This window comes from Myotis davidii, unplaced genomic scaffold (assembly GCF_000327345.1).
Source record: "Myotis davidii unplaced genomic scaffold, ASM32734v1 scaffold1745, whole genome shotgun sequence".
Classification (NCBI taxonomy): domain Eukaryota; kingdom Metazoa; phylum Chordata; class Mammalia; order Chiroptera; family Vespertilionidae; genus Myotis; species Myotis davidii.
Genome location: NW_006295921.1, coordinates 1,076,459 through 1,086,458, shown reverse-complemented (window position 1 = coordinate 1,086,458; position 10,000 = coordinate 1,076,459). Strand labels below are relative to the sequence as shown.

General features: G+C 55.5%; 1 protein-coding gene across 2 annotated transcripts in view; it reads left to right on the top strand.

Moving 5' to 3' along the window:
* The window catches only part of URI1 (URI1 prefoldin-like chaperone), a 26,065-nt gene extending 19,723 nt beyond the window's left edge, over nucleotides 1-6,342 (top strand). For both annotated transcript variants that reach the window (XM_015568586.1, XM_015568585.1), the window contains 5 exons: nucleotides 353-518; nucleotides 1,810-2,128; nucleotides 3,455-3,594; nucleotides 4,187-4,430; nucleotides 5,631-6,342. In XM_015568586.1, the coding sequence (XP_015424072.1) occupies nucleotides 353-518; nucleotides 1,810-2,128; nucleotides 3,455-3,594; nucleotides 4,187-4,430; nucleotides 5,631-5,807 (1,046 nt within the window). In that variant the 3' untranslated portion in view covers nucleotides 5,808-6,342. The remainder of the gene's footprint in view (nucleotides 1-352; nucleotides 519-1,809; nucleotides 2,129-3,454; nucleotides 3,595-4,186; nucleotides 4,431-5,630) is intronic.
* The last annotated feature ends 3,658 nt before the right edge of the window (nucleotides 6,343-10,000 follow it).

Genomic DNA, 10,000 nt, shown 5'->3' with positions numbered 1-10,000 from the left:
TGCTGGGACGTGGTGCATTAGTAACTGGCCTCTGCCGTGGGACGGAGGCAGGCCGCACTGGTGTTGAATTTCGTGCAATAAGGAGGGCGGGCTGTGAGCCATGGAGCGGCTCTTCCCACCTGAACGTGCCAGTCCCTGGGCTCCTGCTAAGCCGCTTCTGAGGCAGCGGGTCCGGGCAGCCCACGCTGCCCCCCGACACCCTCTCTGGGGGCGGTGCTGTGGCCCCTGGGCCCCGTGTGAGCACTCCCCCGTCTCAGCGTCCCCTTGCCTCCTGGGAAAGCCCCACCAAGTCCAGGTTTGGGCCTTGTGACGTTGGTGTTAACAGCCTTGTCTTTCCTTTTTCGAAAAATAGCAAAACACCGAATTGCTCATAAACCTCACTCCAAGCCCAAAACTTCAAATAGTTTTGAAGCGGATTTTGCAAATGTTGACTCCAAGGATCTGCTCGCGGACCAGGAGCTGTGGGCTCGGCTGGAAGAGCTGGAGCAACAGGAGGAGCTGCTGGGCGAACTTGAGAGGTACTGACAGCGGGCCCCTCCCCCAGAGCTGCCTCCACTCAGCTCCTCGTCACCCTCCTCCTGGGTGAGAGAGCGTGTGCTCCTCGGGGACACAGGACACGCACGGAAGTATGGATATCTCATATTACATTTAAAAATATATATATTTTTTATTGATTTTTTACAGAGAGGAAGGGAGAGGGATAGAGAGTTAGAAACATCGATGAGAGAGAAACACGAACCAGCTGCCTCCTGCACATCCCCTACTGGGTATATGCCCGCAACCATGGTACATTCCCTTGACCGGAATCGAACCTGGGACCCTTCAGTCCGCAGGCCGACGCTCTAGCCACTGAGCCACACCGGTCAGGGCTCATACGTTACATTTTGAATGAAGTGTTTTTATGTTGAATAACTTGTTAAAGAGGAAACGCGCTGAGTGTGTGTGGCCGGGACGCGTCTCCGCTTTCTTTGCGCACGTCTGTTGTTGCGGGCAGTTGGTGACCGGGCCGGAGTCAGCTCCATGAGCGTCCCCTGCGGGGAGAAGCATGGCGCCGGCTGCCGGGGCTCCTGGGAGTCTCACTCCGCAGGCTCCCGGCTGCTGTGCCATAGGCAGTGCCTAGTCTCCGTGTAAAATGGCGCAGAAAGGATAGATTTCCTCCCCCTCCTCTGCACTCCAGGCATTTTTTATGAACTGATACTGTTTCATTTTTCAATCGGTTTAGTGGTGTTCTTGGTCATGATCTCTCTTTTTTGCATCATGGCATTTCAGTCCCATTGCACTTTGGGTTTTGTTATTTTTATAAGGTCCTCCAATCCTGTGTAGAATGAAGCATGAAAAATGTGCATGCATGTATGTATATGAATAAAGTTGTGTGCACATGTATACATTATTTTTTAAAATCATAACACATGCTTGTAAATGTAGAAATAGAAGATAAGAGTGTTCATGTTCTGTGGCTTTAGTGTCTGATCTTGAAACAGAGATACAGAATCCTTTGAATTTCTTAAAAATTTCTGGTAGTGTTATTTATATTGTGCTTGTATTTTATATGGCCAGCGTCCTCTTTGCAAAGATTAGAAAATTTCGTGTACTTTATTGTACTTTTGTTTGAATAACCACAGTACACAGAATCAGCAGAGGAACTAATGTGTTTCTGTTTATTTCAGAAAATTTTTGTTGACCTAGAATTCTAGTTAAAAAGTATCCTATTCGAAATCTTAAATTTGACCCATCGACGTGAACTGGAAATGAGAAAACGTAAGACGCTAGTGTGTGTTCCACTAGCTCTTCTCCTCTTTTCTCTACCAGCCAGCCTCCCACTGTGATTACAAACGGAGAAGACACAGCGTCTTCCGAAGAGGAGCAGGAAGACGCCAGCGCACGTGTGAACGGACGTGTGAACGGACACGTGAACGGGACGCATCCAGCGGCTGAGGCCGCGGCTCCAAGCTGTCGGCCCGCGGACGACATCGTTGGGGAGCTGCTCCGCAGGCCGAGCTGCGCTGTGAACGGCTCTCGTTGCCCCCTCGGTGATGAGGCTGAGGATGGTGACGACGACGATTCTCTTGGGTCAGGGGCCAGTTCTGTACCAGCCATATACTTTTCTCACACCGTCGAACCCAAGCGGGTGGGTATGCTGCTACCTTTACTCCTGTCGGGTCTCCTAAAACACGGTCTTCGCAGCGACTGATGTTCATGGTGCCAAACAAGACCGTGTCTTGTCCCTGGTTCTGAACAATTTATTGAAAAAGAAAAAGGGGGAAAAGTCTGAGTTGTTAGCACGCATCGGGCCAGGGGCCTCTGCAGTGGATTGGATGTGGGGGGCTGGGAGGGGTCGGTTCCAGGCGATTGCTGCCGCCCCCCCGTCCCTCATCACAGCTCCCTCAGGAATTCCAGAGTGAGTTGTATGGTGGGCGTTTGGTGTGGAGGGTGTTTGAAAGTGACTGCATTAGTTAAGTTTTTAATTATACCAGGTTGTCGTTTCTGTGTGAGCTGGCATAAAATGAATAGGAACATCATGAGCAAGAAGGAAAAATGTAGGAGGAAGTAAAAATTAGTCTCTTTTCTGACAAAGTAAATATAAACATCTGTGGGCAATCATGACTCCAGAATCTTGGCATTTAGAGCTGGGGTTAGAGCTTCTCTTTAGCATCCACAGACGTCTGTGCAGCCACCCTGCCCCGAGGCGGTTAGGTTGGGGAGGCTGGGCTCCGGGAGAAGGACAGGCCACGTCGCACCACCCGTGCCTCTCCCGCTCCGCACCCAGTGTGAGGAGCCCCGCGACTCCTTTCTCATGGTCTTTCTCAAGGACACGGCCCGGAGACCACGGCTGCTCTCAGTTGAGCGCTCCTTCCTCCTCGTGTCCCCGCAGGGCCTGCTGTTCGTCCCAAGTGCCTGTGATGATGATTTAATGAAACGTGTTTAAAACATATTTGATATTTCTCAGGTCCCTTAAGTTATCCCTGCTCTGATGTGAGGGGAAATGATTATCCGCTTTTTAATGCTCTGATACTGCAGCCTGAAGGGAGCACTTACCGAATTCCATGGGAGAAAGGGCTGATTCGTCAGAAAGTTCGCTTTGTGATTCCTTGGGCCTTGCATTTCTCGTACTTGCAGCCGGACGGCGCGGGAGGAGTGGGGCCTGTGCAGGGTGTTGGGGGTGGTGTTCATGGGACAGTGCAGGGTGCCGAGCAGGGCACCGAAGGACAGAGCCCTGAGCAGGTCCGCCTTGGTTTTCAGTGTCTTTACCGAAAGCATCATGGACGAGTGCCCTGCCGGTTCAGACCCGTTGCTCAAGGGTCGGTCTGACCGCGTCTCACGCTGCACCTCGCTTCCGTGCGGGAGCACAGGCGGCCCCGCTGCTGTCGCTGCCGTCGGTGCTGAGGGCGCTGGTGTGGTTTGGCTTGGACTTGATTGCTCGGGAGGATTGTCATTTTCGCTGTGAACGTTTTAGGTCCGAATCAACACTGGGAAAAACACCACCTTAAAGTTCAGTGAGAAGAAGGAAGAAGCCAAACGGAAGCGAAGGAACAGCTGTGGTGGCCACCCGGCCCCGGAGCTGCCCACCATCAGGACCCCTGCGGACATCTACAGGTGGGTGGGCCCCGCCTGCACCAGCCTCTGCAGGGCCCCGAGGCGTCCCCTGGCAGCTGCCCGGCCAGCACGGTCCCGTCCAGAGCCTGGGCGAGCGCTCACTTCCCCTCCCCTCCTGGCCAGCACTTTAAAATGTTCCCGATGGATCTAGTCAAACTACGTGTCTGGAACTTTAGAAATGGAGGGGTGTCCGGTGGGCTGGGCGGGGCCTTGGCACGGCCGAAGGGACGGGTCGCTGCCGCCTTGGCTGGGCCTGGTGCCGGCACTGCCTGACGGTCGGCACGGCCCACGTTCTGGAAATGGCAAAGGCTGCTGCCTGCCTCCTAGGCAGCCTCAGTTATGGTGGGGTTTCGGCAGATGAAGCTGTTGTCACCCAGAACGTGTTTATAGTGAAGGGCTGTGTTCCATTAGCCCAGGTTACAGTTTCAAAAGCAGGAAATACGTCCTTTGAGGCTACACAGTTATTTTGATGGTGAAAATGTTCGGTACACGTTTGAATAAAACATGTCAGGCTAATTTCTGCAGCAGGTTTCACACACGCTGGCCCGCGTGTCGGCGTGCGTGCCTCAGCGGATGTGTGCTGTGGCCGCAGGGTCTTCGTGGACCTGGTGAACGGGGCGTACGTCCCTCGGAAGTCCATCCTGAAGTCGCGCAGCCGCGAGGACAGCGTGTGCAGCGACACCAGCGAGGGCAGCGCCGACTGCGAGGAGCGCCGCGGGCTCCTTCGGAGCGTCAGCTGCGAGGACGCCCTGGGCAGCGACGCCGGCGAGAGCATTCTGGAGGAGGAGCCGGAGCCGCTTCCAGGGACGCTCTCGCCCGCGCCCGGGACGCTCGAGGTGTGTGTGTGTGTGTCTCGTGTCACGCGGTGTCCTTGGCCGATTCCTGGGAGGTGGGTGGTGGCCGCGGCCTTCACGCCCTCGCTCCCTGTCCCTGTCCCACGTGTTCCAGTGGGTGCGGAAGGTGTTTCTCTAAGCGGCCTCGCTGTTGTGCTGTCTCCCAGGTCTGGTCTATCAGTCGTTCGTTTCATTGCCTTTAAATTACTGTTTTACGTATTTACTATTGAAGTTAAACTGGGTAACGGCATTGTTCACCTTGTCGCTTAGCTTTGTATGTTTACTCGCACTCACAGGACCTAGTCAAGTCCAGGCTTGTACTTGTTTGATGAATAGTGTTTTTACAAATTATTACTTAAGTGCTACGTGGTCTTCACTAACTTGTACCCTGGTTTACAAGGTAAGCAAACTGTGCATGAAAGTTTGTCCGATTCAGTGTGCACATGAGTTCTTAGAAGATGCCAGGGGGAGGCTCCAAATACCAGAAATCTTTAAAAAAAGTTGTAACAACTTGGTCTTTATCGATCTCCCTGTAAAGCGGTCAGGTGGCCGCTGAAGACGGCCTGGTGTGTGCCCGCATTTGTGCTCAGTCCTGTGGCTCCAGTGGAGCCTGCGTGCCAGGCGGCCCAGCAGACGCCGTGGCCTTCGGGTCTGCCACACGGTCAGTTGTAGCGAATGCTGAGGCCAGCGCTCATCCCACTGGTGTCAATGTTGTCACTAAAAATAGATACATTTGTATTGATTTCAGAGAGGAAGGGAGAGTGGGAGGGAGACATCAGTGATGAGGGACCCCCTGGCTCATAGGTCGATGCTCAACCTCTGAGCCACGCTGGCCGGGCAGCGGTGTTACTTTTCAGGTTCCACTCTTACATAAAGTTGAGGCGAGACACAGTGTGCATGATACCCATAAGTGCATGAGCGGACGCCATGTCGAGTCGTCGCTGCTGCGAGACGGAGTGCCTGTGGGCCAGGCCCCGCGCTGTGTGAGCTGTCAGAGTGGACTTCCACATGGTGGTGTGATTAAGATGTTGTGATGGCATTTGATTTCTCTGAGCAATTTGTATTTTGATGTTTTTTTTAAATCCAGAAATCTTGTGAATTTACTTTTAATGAAAAGAAATGTGCCATTGACTAATACAGGATAAAGGATTGTGTGGCAGCTTTCTTGCGTTTTATTACCACACTCCGGCGTTTGTCTTGTAGGCTTTTTCTGGAACTGTAATAGAGAAAGAATTGTCGCCCAGCCTCGCCCCGCACCCGGCCACGGCCCACCCTGTGCTGCCCACGATCCCTGAGCGGAGAGAAGTCCTGTCAGAAGGGCCGGAGGTCCCCAAGCGGGTGTCCAAGTTCAAAGCCGCCAGGCTGCAGCAGAGGACCTAGGCTGCCAGGCAACCTCGTGCTGCATCGTCTAGAGTTCGTACCGCTGATGGCTCCTCGGAGAGTGGAAGGAGGTGTCCTCAGTTAATTTGGAAGCGGATTCTCCTCCTCGTCGGTGGAGATGCGGATCCGAGTGAGCCCAGGACTTCCCAGTCTGCTTGCTCGTCGTCCTCCGGCACCGGCGACACCGCTGCTGCCTCCGATGCCACGGCTCTCGGATCGCTTCTCAGAGAGGTTGTTCCTGGGCGTGGTTGGTGTTTCGAACTAAACGCCGGCAGATCCGTGCCAGCTGTGACGTGCACACCGCATGGACCATGTAGAGGAACGTAAGATTCAGACCCAGCAGTTCTGTTCCTGCTTCAGCCTTTGAAAGGCCCTTTAAGAAACCTTCTGGCGGGTTCTGCAGCGAGGTGCCCTTTAACCCCGGGACTGCCGCTGTCCTCAGCAGAAGCTCCCGTGGCCTGTGGGCAGGTTTCTTGGGATTTTGTAAAACTTTTTTTTTTTTAAGTAAAAATTTTATGAAACTTGGTCTCGAAAATGCTGTGGACTTTATGACTCAGAGCCGCGTGTGGCAGTGGCTGATGTATGCACGCTCTGCGAGCACCGCCACCCTCGCGGCCCCGGGCAGCCTCCGCGTGTGCAGTGTAACGGGTGCTGTATTTGGGGAAGAAAGAGCACGTCTTCATGATCAAAAAGAGTTTAAAATAAGAAATTTTATGTCCTGGTCTTCCCAACCCTTCATTCTCTAAGGATGAATCGAAATGTAATATTTACTTTTAGCAAAACTTAAAATGCAGAAATGTGCTCTAATAGAAAATTGTGTCGCACGTGTAAATCCTCAGCTTGATGCCAACATGTGGCTTTTAAAAGCATCCTGCTCTCCTAAAACAAGCCATCGATGCCCGTCCCCTATTCACGGCTGTGTCTGAAGGCTATTTATAGCTCCTTTAATGAATTCTTTCTTAAACAAAGTGAAGTTATGTCCTAGAAAAGAGGAGTGTTTGTAACTGGAGCAGCGGCACTAAGAGTCCATGAAGATGGCGCTTTAACGGGGCTGAGCCGAGTCCCACACGCTGAGGGTAACGCAGGGGCTGTGTTCTTTACTCAATCCTGAGCGACTTTGCCTACAGTTTTAGTGAAAAACTGTTTTCGCTCAGCCCATCCCCCACAAAACCCGAAACCAAACCAGAGGACAGCAGTGCCCCCGGAGGCGCCTGGCGGAGCTCTGGCAGCTGCTGGGGGCCGGGCGCCTGGGCGGCCTGTGGGGGCTGCGTGCGCCCCATGGGAGTCAGTGGGGCCGTGAACCAGCCTCCGTGTCCCTGCCTCGTCTCCTGCCTCCTGGCCTCGCGGTCTGTCACTTCTCGCAGTAGATGGGGTCCCTTCCAGGGGACGGCGGGGAGCAGGCCGGCCAGCAGCGCTCTCACCAAGTTGGTGCGCGAAGGGCTCCGCCGGGCTCTCAGCCACTGCGACAGCAGCAGACCCGCGGCCTGTGCACCGGGCCAGCGTTAGACCGGAGAAAAGCTGCAAAACCAGCGCCACCCCCATCCCTGCCTCCTCACCAGCGCCTCCTACATTCCCTCATCTCACAGGACCCAGTCCCTTCTCCCGGCCGGGTCCCCCGTGCCTGCCGCTCACTGCGCTGCCGTCTGCTCCGCGGCTCACCCACCGCCTCACTGCGGCCTTCCCTGCTCCGGCCCGGCAGGGCCCCGCGTGTGCGGTCCTGCTCCTGTCCCCACCAGGGTCTCCGCCAGGCCCCACGGCGCCACCCGTTTCCCCGTCTCCCCCGACCCTGATGCGTTTACCGAGTTCTAGGCGTCTGTGGGCAGTTCCTCATTTTTGTCTGCCACCGAGTGCGGCTGCGCTTTTGGGAAGAATACCCCAGGAGCTCATCCTGCAGCGAACTCACTCCTAAACGGTAGTGCTCACACAAGTCCGGGTTCATGGTGCCCCTCTCTGCCCCGCAGAAATCCATTTATTATTATTTTACTTTATTTTTAAAAAACATGCCTTTATTTCAGAGAGGAAAAGAGAGGGGACAAGGAGATGGAAACATCAGTGATGAGAGAGAATCATGGATCGGCTGCCTTCTGCACACACTGGGGACCGAACCTGCAACCTGGGCCTGTGCCCTGGACTGGAATCACCCAGGACCCTTCAGTCCACAGGCGGATGCTCTACCCACTGAGCCAAACGGGCCGGGGCAGAAATCCATTTGTTAACAACACTGCACGGGATGGGGCACCCGAGAGCCTTTTCCATGCGACTTAGGTTCGTTCCTTCCTTTCCCAGCCTTTCCTGTGATTGTGAGTCATTTGTTTTTTTGTTTAAAAAATTTTTTTTAAATCTTCACCCAAGGATATTTTTCCTGTTGATTTCTAGAGTAGAAGGGAACGGGGGTGGGGAGTAGAGAGAAACATCGATGTGAGAGAGACATCGACTGGCTGCCTCCGCAGGTGTCCTGACCGGGGCCCTGACCAGGAACTGAGCCCACCAGTCCTTGGTCCGAATGCCGACACTAACCACTGAGCACACCGGCCAGGGCGATGGTGATTCACTTGTCATCTGGGTTTGCTCCACACTGGTTCTGTTTTCATGGTTTATTTGGGGGAGACTGTGGTTCTAGGGGTCACAGCTCCGTGAAAAGGTGATGAGAGAAGCCTCCTCCCTGCCACCCACTCCCATCTCCGTCCACGTCTCTGTCCCACCCTGGGGCCCTTTCTCAGGTCCTCGATCCCGGGGCCCTGAGGGATCTCATAGCCTGTCTCTCACTCTGGGTTCGCCCGGTGCGTCCTGACGGTTCGCCTGGGTGTGCGTCGTGGGGAGACCGTCCCAGAGCCAGTGCCGCTCCCCGTCACGCCTGGGGTCCGAATGGAGGGCTTTTCCGCTGTAGCCGGTCTCCCCGCGCTGGGTTCCTTCTCGTGCTGAGGCTCACAGCGCTGTCTCGGGAGAGGCCGGGGCTGCAGGGCCCTCTCACCGCGCCCTTTGACCAGGGCATCCGTCCTGCCCCGAGTGTTCTCTGAAAATGCTTGCGTCTCATTCTGCGCAGCCTCCCGCGGCTCCGGGCCAAGGCCAGACCTGGAGCCCGTGGCCTGACAGGCCTGTGTGTGTGTGCAGGCCGCGACCGTGTCTCATGTCCGCCCCCAGCTGGGCCTGGCCTGCACTTACCCGGCCCAGGGGCCTCCACCCGCCCCCTTGGTCCCCCCGCAGGTAGAAGCACATTTCCCGCCGTGTTCGTGACCGTGGGCAGTGCTGTGCCCGTCCTTTCTCCTGGCACCGTCCTCATGGTCCTGCCTCGTTCCGTGGTCTTCATGGAGCCCAAGGCTGGACCCCATTGCCCGAGCTTTTAGGGCTGAACCTCTCGGTTGACTCTTGGGACACCCCTAACCCAGGGGTGCTGGTGCCCCGTCTGCTCCTCACACCCTCGGTCTTGGGGATCCCAGTCTACAGCTTCAGCAACGCTTGGGGTATTTTCCTTTATCTTCTGAGCCCCTGAACGGGAAGTTTAAAATGCCAGACTGCCCGGCCGGCGGGGCCCAGGGCTTCAGTGTCAGCCTATGACCCAGGAGGTCACGGTTGGATTCCTGGTCAGGGCACAGGCCCAGGATGCGGGCTCCATCCCCAGTGTGGGTTGTGCAGGAGGCAGCCGGTCCATGTTCCCTCTCGTCATTGATGTTTCTTTCTCTCTCTCCCTCTCCCTTCCTCTCTGAGATCAATAACAATATGTTTAAAAAATAGAAATAAAAATAAAATGCCTGGACTGGACAGAACCTGGATGTTGTGGGGCCTGAGTGTCCGGCCCAGACTCCTTCCGGGAAACACCCATCCTGCCTCCGTCAGCCGGGTGGACGCCCTGCCCACGCAGCTCAGCCCGGCGCGGGCACCGGCAACTGGCCTGCCCTGCTGGTGGCGAAGGGCGGGCGCAGGGCGGCAGAGCCGGCTGCGTGTCCGCGGGTGCGATCTTTGTGTTACAAACGCTGCTTCCAGCCCACATTAACCCCGTGATACGCGCATGCTGCCAGCTCCCGCTGAGCCTTTTAAATCCAACCCAGGAAACGGCGCCATGTTCTCATTTCTGCACAAACTCGTCTTCCAGGGGCAGAACTTCAACTGCACGGCGGCCGGACGACCCGGCCCCAGACAAACGGACCGTCTGCTAATCACGCCGTTTAATTGGTCAGACCCCCTGGATCGGGTGG